The sequence below is a fragment of the Mus caroli genome, chromosome 9 (genome assembly GCF_900094665.2).
Source record: "Mus caroli chromosome 9, CAROLI_EIJ_v1.1, whole genome shotgun sequence".
NCBI lineage: Eukaryota > Metazoa > Chordata > Mammalia > Rodentia > Muridae > Mus > Mus caroli.
The window spans coordinates 46,249,022-46,264,452 of record NC_034578.1 but is presented as its reverse complement, the minus strand read 5'-3'; the positions used below and the strand labels follow the sequence as shown (position 1 = coordinate 46,264,452).

Genomic DNA, 15,431 nt, shown 5'->3' with positions numbered 1-15,431 from the left:
GAACTAAACAGAGGAGGGTCAGCTCTCTGAGTTTCTCCATCAGTGTCTGCAATGTATCCACCACAGGGCCTTCAGCAGGGGATGCCTACCCTCCTGCTTGAGATGACAAGCAGGCTCTGTCTTGCAAGACTGCATCATCCTCCCTGGGAAGGGGCTACAGCATGGGCTGCCCATTGCTGCCTCTACCAAGATGTAGGCACTAGAATACACTGGAAAGGGGAAAGAAGGACAACAGAGAATAGCAGCCCTTGTTTCTGAAATGGGGAGAGAGCAACGGGAGTTTCAGACCTTGGAGCACAGGCATTGTCCCCTCCTTAGGGATTCTCACCATTTAGCCCTGCTTCTAGTATAATCTTCTGAAAAAATTCCAGGGCAAGGCAGAATTCCAGCTTGGACCTTTTTTTGCAATGTGAGTAGAGAAGACATACATTTTCTCTGACCAGCTGGCCCATCATCTGCCAGATGGTGACAGTGCCAGGTCTGTCCCCAGAGCTACTGTGAGGATCATATAGGAAGATTCTGTGTACAGAATACTTACCATGGGCCCTGCACTTAGGAAGCACAATGATTATGATCACTGTCTGCTCCATAAAGAGAGAAACTGAGTCCAGAGATGAGGGAAAGACCACTTGAGAGAACAGGCAGAAACTGCTGGTGGCTTAAGAATCCAAACTCCAGTCTAAGGTTCTTGAGGAAGGCAGGGCCCAAGACCTACCTCCAGATAGACGACCCAGGGCATAACCAGTGTGGCCACCAGAAGATCGGCCACAGCGAGGCTGACTATCAGGTAGTTGGTGGTGGTCTGCAAAGCCTTCTCTCGGGATACAGCCATGCACACCAGTACATTGCCAAAGACGATGATAAAGATGAGGAGGGTGAGCAGCATGGCATAGTAGTTGTAGTGGGGCCTTTCTGCCTTCCCTTCGGACCCATTGAAGGGCCGGCTCCAGTTCTGCCTCTCCAGATCATCATCGTACCAGGACAGGTTCAGTGGATCCATTGGGGCAGTGGGGCCACTGGGTGGCACGGCTCTGGCCAGGAGAAATGAACACAAGGAGTGAGCAGGAGTGTTTTCAAGGCATGCTTCCTCCTGAAGAGGATTCCCTGCAGAAAAACCAAGAGCTAGTAGAGTTGAGAATTCCCCAAACAATGTTTTTTTATTCCTGTATCTAGCGATCCCAATGTTGGGAAAAGCTTCTGTTCTTCTAGCAGATGGTTTAATAAATGAAAATTACATTTTCAAGCGTAATAACATAAATAAGTTTCAAAAGAGCTAACTCATCCATTCTTTCATTTGTTCAACACACTCGCATGCACAGTTAGTTAGGAGTTCCAGAGTCTTGTGGTAGAAACAGAAATAAGCATTCATTAATTCTTGATGCTTTAACATTTATTAATCATTCTACATGTGGCTAAAAACACAGGCAAACAAAATCTACATGGTTTTGTAACTTACATTCTAGAAGAAATACTAGCTGTTGTGCTCAGCATCACACATCTGTAATTCCAGTTGCTCCAAATGCTGATGCACAGGAAGAGAAAATTCAAGGCTAGCCTGAGCTACAGAGTGAACTCAAAGTCAGCTTGACAACTTAGTCCAATGCTGTCTCAAAACCGCAAAAAGAAAAAAAAAACTAAAAAGAGAGGTTTTGGTATATTTCAGTTGTATAGTATGCTTGCCTAGTATACAGAAGGCCCTGTATCCAATCCTAGGTAATAGAAAGAATGAAAACAATAGCCAATTAATCAAGCAATTAACCTTTTGATAATAGGGACAAAATAATTGGGCAGAGAAATACACACCCTAGTTTATGTAATCAAGCAAGACTTTCTGATGGAAGTGACATTCAACTGAAACTGGAGATATATAGGGATTAGACACATAGAGAGCTGGGGATTATGGGAAGGGTCCAGCCAGTAAGCAGCAAGGCCTATAATAGAGACTTGAGAGAGCAGATTCCTAGAGGGTCTTGGCATGACTTGAATCAAATCAGCTGTACAGGTTAAATCACAGGGAGCCAAAGTCAGCATCTATTGAACCCTGCGACACATTTAGATCTGCCTCACAGAACGATGAATCTGAGGATAGTACATGGTGAGCACATAGTGACTGGAGAGGCCCATAGCAGAAATGGGACACCTGAAGGAAGCCATTACAGGAATCTAAGCAAGACATGACGAGGTTGCATGGAACACATGCTGTGGCAGCCCGGAGGTGAAGTAGGAAGAGCCTGTTGAGAAACTAAATGTTGGAAGATGTTTCATCCAAGGAGAACATAGCATAGTCCCAACAGCAAATGATTCTGTTCAGCTAAAAAGAGAGGGTGTGGCAATGAAGCTGAGGAAAACTAAACCAGAGGAACCTTCATAGGCCAAAATAACTGGGTCTTGTCAGCTTGGGAACCCATGAAAATCTAGGAGTAAAAGAATGATGCCATTCAGGTTAGAAAGAAGGCTCAATGGTTAACAGCACTGGCTGCTCTTCCAGTGGTCCTGAGTTCAATTCCCAGAAACCACATGATGGCTCACAACATCTGTAATGTGATCTGATGCCCCTTTTAGTGTGTCAGTGACAGTGTACTTATATACCTTAGATAGGTAAAAAAGATTAGATAGGTGAGATAGACTAGACAGATTAGATAGATAGATAGATAGATAGATAGATAGATAGATAGATAGATAGATAGATAGATAGATAGATTAATTGATTTTTTAAAATAAAGAATGATCCCACTAAATCTGGGGCTCTGGAAAGTTCACTGATTGCTTAGGGTGGATAAGAGCCTTGAGCAGAATGAGGTGACTGTATCTCAGGTAAGAGAGGTCTGTCACTAGTTGGAAGTAGTAGAAGTGGACATAGACCTTAGAAGTCGGTGTCACAGAGCCTGGTGGTTACATAGATGGGAACGGGAGAAGGAAGGAGGTTACAATGGGAAAGAAAGCTCTATGGCAGCTTATGAATTTCCCTAGGGCTCTGGGAGACTCCCCCCCCCCCTCAGAGAAGATGGAGAAGGGGTGCTTAGGCACAGACTTGGGAGGCATCAGGCTTGGCTTGGCTTGTGAAAACAATGCACACATGATGTGGTCTCAGCACTGCCAACACAGGTGCTCCTATCTCACATGATGCAATGAAATTTATTGGCATTCCGAGGCACACAAAGCACGGTGACCTCCAGGGGCTCTGCCACCCACATGGGCTTGAGAGCAACCGGTCAATGGCATTGGAGATGAAAAGGGGAAAGACGCAGATGGAGGGCTCCTACTCGGCACCGCCACTCAGGATTCAGTGTGGGGTGACACAGGAATGCAATCCTGTAGCCAGTTTCCCAATTCAAAGGCAGCGAAGCATCAGGTCTTATTGATGCTGTATTCAGCAGAGCCAATGGGTCCTTCTTCCCACTTGGAGCACACAGCAGGATACCTGCATGCACATATCGATCAGGCAGCTGGGTTGCTTCTGACATTAATTTATTCAATCAGCATCTATTGAACCAGCCACACAGGAAGCACTAGGCAGTGCACTGGGGTCTGGAGGAACTCTTAACTCCTGTTCTATTTGCTTTCTTTACTCAGCACTTGGGGATTGAACTAAGGGTTTGCTGCCTGCTAAGCAGCACTTCTGAGCCACCTCCCAGTTTCCTTTCTCTTGTATTTAGAGACAGTCTAACTAAGTCACTCAGGCTAGCCTTGAACTCACACTAATCCAGAAAGACCTTTGACTAGCATTTGTCCTGCCTTACCCTTCTCAGTCACCAGAACAACGGGACTTTACTCTTAGGCCAGGCTCTACCCCAGATCTCTCTGTTCCTCTCTCGCTGCCTTGCCCCTTCTCCTGGTCAGGCCAGTGATATCTGCCATGATCTCCCTGTGTCCCCTCCCATGATCCCCAGTGCCCTATCTTCCCCTTTTCCCCCTCTCTACCACCTGTTCTTACATCAGACAAGAGTCATGGTTCTGCAACACCGTAGTGATCTAAGATGATGGAACTATATACTTGTAAGAAGCTTGAGAGTTTGCTAAATGATTTTAGATGCACTGTCTCAACCTCAAAACAACTGCCTGCAAGCTTTCAGTATTACCCCACTTTATAAAGGAGGCAAGCATCTGAGAAACTCTAGTCTGAGCCTACACATGCTTCAAAGAAAGACTGACTCAGAATTCTTTCCTGGAATTAGCCCGGACTGTCTCCCACCCTCCTCGGGCCTCCCAATGCTCCACTCCAGGTTCTTTCCTGGAATACCCCCATCTGTGTGTCTGCTTTCTCACAGCTGCACCATGTGTGGCTCCTGCTTCATTCTGAGGGAGTTAACACATCAAAAGCACACTGTTTTGTTCTTTCTTGACTTCCTACTCTGTGGTCTTCTGATAGTGAGTACTAAGCCCACGTTTTCTGAACAGAATCAAAGGCTCTGCTAATAGACCTGGGAAGAAAACCCTCTGTCCCTGATACGTGCTGGCTAACACAGGCCACTAGATTCACAAATGCCCATAGGACTACAGTTCATGAGCACCATATACGTTGCATGTGGGCTCCAGAAATGGGCTGCACTGTGTGCCGCACATTTGCCTTATAGAATCCATATGTTAAAGCCCTAACTCCACAGTCTCAGAACATGGTTAGAGATGGAACCTTTAAATGGGAATTAACTTAAATGAAGCCACTCACATAGACCCCACTCCAAGCTGTCTTGTGTGCCATAGAAAGAGGAACTTTGGACATAAAAAGAGTTACCAGGGTGGTGGGGACAGAAGAGAGACCACATGGGGATGCTGCATAAAGGGAAAATGTTCCAAAATGAGATAAAGCTTGTCCTGGCTTCAAGACATACATACATTCAAGGTAAGGTTGCAGCTAGACTAGAGGATTCTGCTTTCCCACGTCACCTGCTATAGCCCACTGCAGTAAGACTAACCACATTGTTGGTTTCTGCAACACCAAGAAACCAGAAGAATGGCATTAAACTCGAGCACAGACCTTGATGCATTCAGTTACAAAAAGCACGCTGACTCTATCAGACATTGAAATGGAAGGGAGACCATTGAATCTTAGAACGGGTAAAGCAGAGCTCCCTCCCCTCTGGTACCTTCAGAAAGCCTGAGAAACCCTGACAGGATCAGGTTCCTTCATTCATCCATCGCCTTCCGATTTCCCTTCATCCTTTGGATTGTGCAGAATGTTCAACCCCTAAAATATCAAGAAACATGAGAGTACCTGGAGGATTCCCCTCCAACCCATGTCCTTGCCAGAGATTATCCATATGGGATGGACAACAGAAAGCTGGGAATCCTCCAGGTATCCAGGGAAGCTGGTTTTGACTGCAAAGAGGCCAAATGACGTCAGTGTTTGCTCCCAGGCTTGTATACAGAACATGAGAAACCACAGAGCAGCCAGGACCCTGGATTGGCCAAGAGAAACCAAAATTTTTGTTCTTTTCTTTTTTATCTGAGAAATCTGCTCAGAGTGAATTATTCTTCTGGCCATCAGAATTTTCAAATAAATAATGATCACATGTAATAACAAAGCTTTTTTGTTGGGGTTTTAAAAAATGCAAAAGAACTGCTCACCAACCTCCATTTCCCTGTAGGTGGCTCCTCCCTCCTGCAAAAAAAAAAAATACAAAAACTCCCAAATCACAATTCTCAGTCCGAGAGCACTTAGAGACCAACACAGGCAGACTTGGTCATGGCCAAAGCTCAGCCTCACAGATGTGGCCACTGGACTGTGTCCCCTGAGAAATAATTACATGCTCTAACCCTGAGATGGACAAATGAAGGAGTGTCTGAGTCAGTCTCCCTAAAGTACCTTATATCTCCTTGAGCATCCAAAGGGGCTGACAACTTTCACCCACCCACCTCACTAGGAGAAAAGGATCAGTGTCCACTGTGGAACCTCTGAGCTTTCTTCTCAGCTGACCCTGTGGCAGATGGGGTCCTAGGCAGACCTTTTCTGGGGGTGGCCTACAAGCCTTGGGCTACTGAAGCAGCAGAAACAAAAACCATCTGCCCCTCATATGTTCCCAGTATTCACTGTTTCTGCCCTTGCTTAGAAAGGCCAAGGTCAACTAAAAGGTCTTCCAGAACCATCTATTTTGATGCTCAGAGCCTATCCCAGTCAAGTTTCCCTCACACACCCAACCTAGCTCCAGCCTGTGTTAATAGTGGCCCTCTTCAGAAGCTTAGAGCAGATGTCTGGAAGGAGCCAAGGTAGATGGAAATAGCAAGACAAAGATAATGGAGCTAGGGTATCCAACCTCAGCAGCTTCTGCCATTTGCCCCATGGGCCTCACAAAGCCTACTTCCTGTGTGTTCCTGAACTTGGAAGTAAGCCAGCTTTCCCATGGAGAAGCTGAGAGACAAGTTGGTGTGCTGAACTGAGTCCCCAGGCAACCTAGACTGATATCCCATAGAGACCACCCACCGCTAAGTCGAAGACTGGGAGCACACAGAGCCAGAGCGTGGGACAGGGAGGGGAGATGAGGGTCCCCTCACTTCTCCCAGCCACACATCAGACACAGGCAGGCTCCCAGACTGACAACAATAGTCAGGGCTCCTCACAAGCAGGTAGGGCTGGAAAAGGTTGCTTGGAGGCACCACAATTGAAGGGTGACTCCGAAATAAGGTGTTCTCTCAGGGAAAGAACTTGAGTTGCGGGTGATCAAGGGTTGCCAAAGGAAAGCTGATTGGTCCAGGAAGGGGATGATGCCCTTTCATGGCCGACTCTTGCCTCTGTGCCTTCTCCTCTCTGTTCCAGGGAGCACAGAGCTGGCAGGTGGGGGGGAAGAGCACCTTCGGTGTTTCGTGAACCCAGGCTGCCTGTTTCCTGTGCTTTCCTCAGCTTCTCCTGTGCTGCCTCCTCTGAAGTTTGGCACTTGAAGGAATCTAATTGTCTAATTAAAATTTAACAATCCCTTATCAGGCTCGATGGCGGGTGAGACACTGCTGTCTTAAACACATCAATTTTTTTCTTCTTCTTCTTTTCTAAGACTTTAAGCATTTCAATGAAAAAAAAAAGTAAAGAGGGGGGAGAATTTCTCATTTACATGTCAAAAGCAGCTTGGTGGAGTGATTTGCTGGAAATGGAGTGAGTAGGTAGGGTGCTCTTCTTCAGGGCTCCTGGCAACCCAAGCCAATACCTCCCTCCTCTAGGTAGAGGGCCAGGCTGTGGTTCAGGGATGGCTCTTTCTCTAGAGCCTACAAACTCTTTCCAGGAAAGCAGTGTGGGACAAGGATTGGGAAGGGACGAGGCTCTCCCATCAAGTGATTCGTTCTTGACCTAGAGGCAGCTTCAGCCTGGGGGAGGGGGGTCGGGGCGGGTTGAAAGACCTCACACTAAGAGTCCTAAGTGGAGCATCTTCCAGGGGTTTACTACCAGGCTTGTACCCCAAAGGTACCCACCACTGAGATCCCCTAGACCTAGACTCCAAGAACCTGGAATGATGACTGGAGACACTAGCATTATCTGAATGGCAGGGTTTCTTAAATCCTGAGCTGAGAGTGTAGGGTGTCTGTGAAAAGGATAAAGAAAGATGAAGCAATGTTAGGATTTTCAGAGCCATGGCAAGGGATGGTGACAGGCCTGGGGCATGTGTTTGCATTCATCTCCAGGCTGACCCCCTCCTCACCCCTGAACATCTTTCTCAGCACCCAAACCTAGGTACACTGAGAAACTGGGTCCTTCTCTGGTGTCAGCAAGTCACATCTGAGTGAAGAATTTGGAAGGAAAGATGCTCTGTGGTTTGGACCTTGGAAGTTCCCCTGAGGTTGCCCCCTGTGTACTGATGAATGCCTTACTCCCCAGGTTGACATTACTGGGAGGTGGTGGCGATGTTAGGAGGCAGAGCATGTGGGAGGTCTCCAAGCACTGGGTGAGCCCTCAGAAACTCTGACCCTTCCTTGTCCTCTCTCTTCCTCCCAGCTGATGTGAGGAGAGCACAGCTTCCTCCACCACAGGCTCCTGACATGATGTGCCACCTCCACACAGGAGCCCAGACAACAGAACCAAAGGCCTGCCATCTTCCTCTCTAAACAAACCCTTCCACCTACAGCCATAGGAAGTTGGTGTTACTCTTGGGCTCCAAACTAGCCCCCTCCACAGGCTCAGCATCACTCTGGGGTAATGGGTCTATACTATTTAGATACCTAGTCTAGCAGAGGCCTTCCTTCCCATGACCTGGCCCACCGTTTTGGGGTTACTGAGATTTCTGTAGAGGAAGTAGAAGAGACTACATGCTGACAGCATATGGTTATGTCTCCCAACTTCTGATGCCTCCCCACCCCACCTCTGGCATAAGTCATTCAACCTCACGCCTCAAAACATAGCAGCAAAGCCCATTCCTTGCTGCTAAGGCCTCCTTTAAAAGTGTGACGAAAGGATAGACCAGCCAGAGACTACCCCACCCGGAGATCCATCCCATAATCAGCCACCAAACCCAGACACTTTTGCATATGCCAGCAAGATTTTGCTGAAAGGACCCTGATATAGCTGTCTCGAGTGAGGCTATGCCAGTGCCTGGCAAATACAGAAGCGGTTGCTCACAATCATCTATAGGATGGAACACAGGGCCCCAAATGGAGGAGCTAGAGAAAGCACCCAAGGAGCTGAAGGGGTCTGCAACCCTATAGGTGGAATAACAATATGAACTAACCAGTACCCCCAGAGCTTGTGTCTCTAGCTGCATATGTAGCAGAAGATGGCCTAGTCGGCCTTCATTGGGAAAATTGGCCCCTTGGTCTTGCAAACTTTATATGCCCCAGTACAGGGGAATGCCAGGGCCAAGAAGTGGGAGTGGGTAGGTAGGGGAGCAGGGCGGGAGGAGGGTATAGGGAACTTTCGGGATAGCATTTGAAATGTAAATAAAGAAAATATCTAATAAAAAAGTGTGGGAAAGCCAAGAAGAATTTCCAGCCTTCTCACCTTCTGGTTGTGTCTGCCCTGCCTTCCTGGAGGCAGATGTTCAACATCAACTCAAGGGCCTATCACATTCAAAGTCCAGCAGCCCCTACCCCTGGGACTGTCTTCCCAGCCCTTCTCCAGGGAAAGTAGCCTAAAGCTTTTATCACAGCACATTGCTTCCAGCAGCTACTGATGCAAGGAGGTCATTATTCGCCTAATGATTTGGTATCCATGCATCTTATCAAATTCGAGCAACTTGCTATAAGGATGGCTTCTACCTTGTCTGCTCTCTACACAGAGTCTGGCAACAATAGGTGATTCACAAATGAGGAGACATCTGTGGAGTTAGTAGCTCATGCAAGGGTAAGGCCAGTAGGCACTGGGCTCTGGTGCTTACCCACCTTGTAATAGTTATGTCCCTTGGATCCTCCTCCTTGGGGACTACACTCCTGAGAACTTGCCTGGCTTTCTGGGCCCCAGTGACAGAGGCCTAGCTGTCAGAGTCCTTCTGTAGCACCCAAAGTTATAGTATTAGGAATGGAGTATGCAGGTAGGAAGGGGGTGGAGCTGAATCCCAGATTACTTGCATCCTGTAGAAAAGGAGCCCATAGCTGGACTCTGGGCTACTGAAGGCCAGGGTACCCAGGGTCTCCTAGCCTCTTCATTAGTGTCCCACTGAAGAAGTAAAGTTGTCCCCAGAGCTATCACCTCAGAATGGTGCCAAGTAGAACGCTAAAGCATTCCTGAGATGAACTGAGAGCCAGCTTATCTGTGGAACCTGGAGAAGAGTTTGGGGTCAGCACACACAGCTCCTTGCTAAGTCACAGAGGGACCCCTGACTTAGAATCTTCTGGAAGAGAAGGGAGCTGCATGTGTCTGACTGTAAGGGCCATTTCTGTCCCCCCAGCTGTAAGTGGCTGGCGTGTCATCTCTGGGACTTGCATCCTAGGCATACGTCCCTGTTTGTATTCGTCTCAAGGTGACCAGGTGTCACAGGGACATCCAGGTGACCCTGGCAATGTGGCTGGTCCCCCAGGAGACCCAGGCAGCAGTGGACTGATGTCAGAGCTCTGTCATCTGCCCTGGTTGCAGGCCTGAGGTCTGCATCGGAGTTAGCCAGCACCTGGAGTCTCAGTAAAGGGAAGCAGGCATGTGTGGCTCCCAGTCTCATCCCTGTGGATTTTGATGGCTCCGTAAAAAAAAAAAAAAAAAAAAAAAAGACTGCATAAACTGTCAAAGTGTCACACATTAATTAACTGTTAGCTGAGTGACTCAGTGTGGGGAGGGGCAGGGAGAAAAGCTTCAGTTGGTGCTAAGCGAGGTACCATTCAGCACGTGCCCGCCTTTTGATTAAAAATCTTCACAGTGCGAGGGAAGGGGCAAATCTCCGGGGCAGCTCACGTGTATTGACAGGTGGGATGCAGGCGGAGGGGGTGGGGCCCAGATCACCCTCTTTGAGAAAGGGAACACGGAAAGGAGGGTGAAGCCTCTGGAAACTGTTCTGAGTTAAATCAGAAAGGATCCCACAGACTGGCTGTTCTTTCTGCCTCTGTCTCTCTGTCTCTCTCTGTCTTTCTATCTCTCTCTCCCTCCCTTCTCCCCTCCCCCTTCCTCTCTTCTCCCTTCTCCTCCTCCCCTCCTCTTCTCTCCATTTGTCTCCCCCACCACCAAGAAAAGACCTGGGGAGGTGAGTTTGGTTTTTTCCCCAAGGGGGCTGGGCTAGTCACCTGAGCTCACCATGCAGACAGACCAACCCCTCTCCCCGCTACCGTCCCCCCTCCCCGGAGCTGAGTCTCGCCTCGGACAGGCCTCCTTGACCTTTACTTTAATTTCAGGACAGAATTGAGAAAACACGCTCTTGAAAGTCAAGAGGGAAACAAATCCTGAGCCTTATTGCTCTAGAAAGAGGGAAAACAGTCCTGGCTATTTGGCAGAAACTTGTTTTGCTTTATGAAAAAGCAGCCCTGTTCTTTACAAAACACACACACAGACTGCATAGCCTGGATCCCGTGGTTTCAGTGGGAAAAAAAAGCACAGGATTGCTTGCTATCTTGCTGCTGCTGGGAACATTCAGAAAGCAGTTCTTCCCGAACCTCTCATTCCTAGGATGCAGCAAGAGAGGCCGAGGGCCGTTTCTGTCCCAGGAAAAGGAGAAAGAACCCCTCCTGCAGCAGAGTAGATAAGCCAAGCAAGACTGAACTTTGTGACTCTCAAATAAATAGCAACTTAGTTTCAAGACCTCAAAGAGCAATTGGCACTAAGCCTCACCAAAGGGGACTACAAAATCCAGAAAGCAGAACACGCTACAAGGCAAAGAAAAAAAAGGAGAGAGATAAAGTCCAAGGCAACAAGCAAACAAAACAAAAGACAGAGAATAGAAGCCACTCCAGTGCTCCATTAAACCATTACAATGTGTGAACATATGTGGGTTCTGACTCAAAAGAAACCAGCTCTTCAAAGTCCATGACATTTCAGAGACAATTGAGAACCTTGGTAGGAGATTTTTGATATTAGGGTCATGAATAATATTTTTAGTTGCAACAAGGGTGTTCTGGTTGAATGTTTTTCTTTTTAGAAGCAAGGTCCCAAATAGCCCAGGCTGGTTTCAAGGTCACTTTATAGCTGAGGATGACCTTGAACTCCTGACCTTTCTGCTTCCACCTCTCACATACTGAAGTGGCAGACGTGTACCATTATACCTGGCTATACTCAGGTTAACCTTTGAAGAACTCTTAGGTTCTGGAGATACACAATGAAATGTTTATAGATGAAGTTCCATGATGTCTGAGATTTATTTGAAAATGCTATGAAAGTGGAGGTGTTGTGTGGATAAAAGTGGCCATAGTTGAGGTTGAAAGTAGGTGATGTGGGCTGGAGAGATGGCTCAGCAGTTAAGAGCACTGACTGCTCTTCCAGAGGTCCTGACTTCAATTCCCAACAACCACATAGTGGCTCACAACCATCTGTAATGGGGTTTAATGCACTCTTCTGGTGTGTGTCTAAAGACAGCTACAGTGTACTCATATAAATAAAAATAAATAAATCTTAAAAAATAAAAAGAAAGAAAGAAAGTAGGTGATGTAAGCATTGCGTTCCTGCTGCTGCTCCTCCTGCTTCTGTGTGTGTTTGGAATTTTCTCTAACAAAATGGTTTGCCTAATCACCTCTTTATAATTTCCTTAGCACACCCCCATCACTAAAAATGATGGGTACACACCAGAACTCAAGCTCTCTTTTCAGTTCCTCATTACAGATGCTGGCTTCCTTTCCTGCCAAGCTGGCTGATTGGTTTTTCTGTTGGCCTTGTCCAGTATAGACAGAGCCTGTGGGACTCAAGGACTGGAAAAAAGGAAGGCTGGTATGCACACGCTGCAATCTGAAATGCCTCCTCAAAAACACAGCGCTCAGACTAATGGATCGTGTCCTCTTTTCATAGAGGATGGTAGCTCAGCTGGTCAGAGCAGGAGACAGAGTGTAATTCCCATTTTAAATGCAAATCAACAGCTCCTGAGCTCCTCTGTGTGCCAGGGATCATAGAAGATGCTGTGCATTCCATTGGCTTTGTGCTTCAGCCTTCTAGTATTAGTTTATCCCATGGTATCAGTAAAGATGCAGGCCCAGAGAGGGTGAGAAGCTTGGTCAAGGTCACCTCAGTAGACTGGGTAATTGTGATGATTAGTTTTATGTCAACTTGACACAAGCTAGAGTCCTTTGAGAGGAAGGAACCTCAGTTGAGAAAATGTTCCTCCCATATTGACCAATGGTTAAGTCTATGGTGCATTTTCTTGACTGATGATTGATGTGGGAAGGCCCAGTCCTCTGGGGGTGGTGCCACTCCTGGGCAGGCAATAATGGTCCTATAAGAAAGCAAGCTGAGCAAGTCACAAGGAGAAATCCTGTCCAAAGAGTTATTCCAGGCCCTCTGAATCAGTTCCTGCCTTGAGTTCCTACCCTGACTTCCCTAGTTGACAGGCCACATGCTGTAGGGTGAAATAAAGGACATATCACATAACATACCAGGAGTGGGTTATCGCTGTGACAGTTATCAATACAGCTTCACCTGAATCCAGACTCCTCCTCATATCAGATATGGACTCTGAATGGACCAGGGAGGAAGGTTTTCCAGGCCTCAGGTCTGAGGGCCAACCCCAGATCCCACCAGCTCATTAGGTGACCACAATAAGCAAGATGAAACCCTTACAGCTTTGGAGACTGGAGGGCTAAGACCAAGGCCACATCCAAGTTTCTGTATATTTCCAAAACTACAACATTCTCAGACTACCTGAGGTACCAAGCTGCTCTGATAAGTGAGCTCTGGGGAGTACTGAGCCCAGGGGATTCTGGGTAGGACTAATAGATTCTAAAACCTAGGTGACTCTCATTCTCCCTGGGCAGACTCAGAAATCTTCCCTCAGGCCCAGTCAGCCTGACTTCCTCCCATCCATCAGGGCTCTCTGTGAGTCCTTCCCTGGGCCACGGCCCCTCTACACCCCATCAGTTCTATGGGTATGGACCACTTGTTCTCTTGGGCTGCGAGATCCTTACTTAGAGGACATCAAGGTGTACAATTTGCCCAAGGAAACATGGAGGCAATGACTCTGTCCCAACTACAGGCTGGCGCCTTGCACAGGGTTTCCTCATTCCAACCTCTCCAGTCTTTCACACTTTTCTAGAAAGTGAGACCCACAGCACAGGGTAGCAAACAGGAGTTGATGTCTCCCATGTTTATTTTCACCACAGAGACACATTTGATCCCAGTCTCAGCTTGAACACTCCAAGAACTGTATGCCTCGGGTTTTTGATTTGTATTGCTATTTTGGATTTTTGTTGTGTTGAGACAGGATCTTACTCTGTAGCTCAGGATGCACTGACACTCACCCTGTCGACCAGGTTGGCCTTGAACTTAGAGACCATCTTCCTCTGCCTCGCAAGAGCTGGAATTAAAGGACTTGTGCCACTGTGCCTGGCTATGGGCTTCAGTTTTCTTATCGGGAAAATTGGGCAATAATCCCTCCCTCATTGGAATTGCTCTGAAATGAACTTAACATGTAACTCCACCAGCAATAATCCAGTAGCTGGCAGCTAGTGTCATAAAGATGACTATGACAACTGACAGAGAGACAGGTGATCCTGAGCTATGTGAGGATCTCAGAGAGAAACAAGCAACAAGAAGCCCTGGGATAAAGGGCTGTGAGAGAACCCTGTGATTTCCTCATAGCTCCCAATCCTCTTCATACTACAGACTTCAGCCATAAGGCTACAAAATTCCCACCAGCAGCTAATAGCTGAAAGCCTGAGATGTTGGGGTACTTCGTGGTTACCCCTAAGGTTTTCTTGATGTGTACCTTGCAGCTTGCAGCAACCTTGGCCCTTCCTTCTGAATCTCACAGAATTAAGTCATACCTGGCCTGTAGCCTTTCTGGTAAATTGGAAAGACACAGGGAGATGAGACACCCACCTCCCCTGAAGGCAGAGGTGGCCAAGCAGAGAGCTCAATCAGGACCATTAGACTCCATGATCTATAACGGCATCATCAACCATGAATTAGTTCACCCAACTGGAGATGTCTGATATGCAGCCATTTAAGTGGGTTCCCCTGATGAGCCATGTCCCCAATTCTCATTTAAATAATTAATACTCAATAAGAATTTGATAATGAGTGCTCTTGTTTCTAATTTCAGAGAGTAGGAGAGGAATCAAATAAAAGGATAACATCTCAAAGTAACTTGCAAACTCGAAAGTCTTACAGAAAAAAGTCGTGTTCTCTTGGCATTCCAGTTCAGGCCTTCCTTTGAATATCTCCACATTGACGACGCCTATCATCACTAGGTGAGAGGGGAGTCAGGGATGAAGCTCAGATGATGGCGTGCTTGTTTAGTATGCGCAAAGTCCATAATACAATCCCTGTATTTGGGAGGTAGAAGCAAGATGATCAAAAGTTCAGGTTTTCAAGCTTTGTGGCAAGCAACTTTATCTGCAGAGCCATCTGGCAAGGTCAGGTCTTGTATTATTTTTTGTTTTCTTTTAAGATTCTGTTGCGGAATAGCACACATGTGCAAGTGCCTGTGGAAGCTTAAAGAGGATTTTCGATACCTAGAGTCTGGAGTTACAGACTGGTGTGAGCTTTCCAGTGTGGCTATTGGGAACTGGAATTCAGTCCTCTGCAAGAACAGCAAGTACTTAACGAGTGAGCAAAAGCTGCCTTGAAACTTCCTATGTAGCTCTGCCTAGCCTCAAACTCACAATGATTCTCCTCTCTCAGCCTCCTGATTGTTGGGACTACAGGCATGAACTACCATGTCCAGCTCAACAGCCATGCATGAGAATAACATTGTGTTGTTTCTATTTTCCTCTATTATTGAGAATTATGTTGAGCCTTGCTGGTGTTAGACAAGTAGTTTACCACGGAGCCATCCACATTCCCAAGCTCCTCCTTTATTTTGATAACAGGCCAACAGTGAACCTGAGAGACCCACTTACAGGGTAAGGGAGAAATGGAGAATGTGCTCCTAGGGGAATTGCCAAACTGTTCTGTGATC

The 15,431-nt window shown here is 47.1% G+C and overlaps 1 protein-coding gene across 4 annotated transcripts in view; it reads right to left on the bottom strand.

The window, feature by feature from the left end:
* The window catches only part of Drd2 (dopamine receptor D2), a 66,866-nt gene that overhangs the window by 11,639 nt on the left and 39,796 nt on the right, over nt 1-15,431 (bottom strand). For 2 of the 4 annotated variants that reach the window (XM_029481155.1, XM_029481156.1), the window contains exons 1-2: nt 14,640-14,711; nt 716-1,031 (exon numbers count right to left, since the gene is read on the bottom strand). In XM_029481155.1, the coding sequence (XP_029337015.1) occupies nt 716-1,031; nt 14,640-14,665 (342 nt within the window). In that variant the 5' untranslated portion in view covers nt 14,666-14,711. Of the gene's footprint in view, nt 1-715; nt 1,032-14,639; nt 14,712-15,431 lie in introns of those variants that run through there. The other 2 variants (XM_021172004.2, XM_029481157.1) reach the window with 1 other exon arrangement.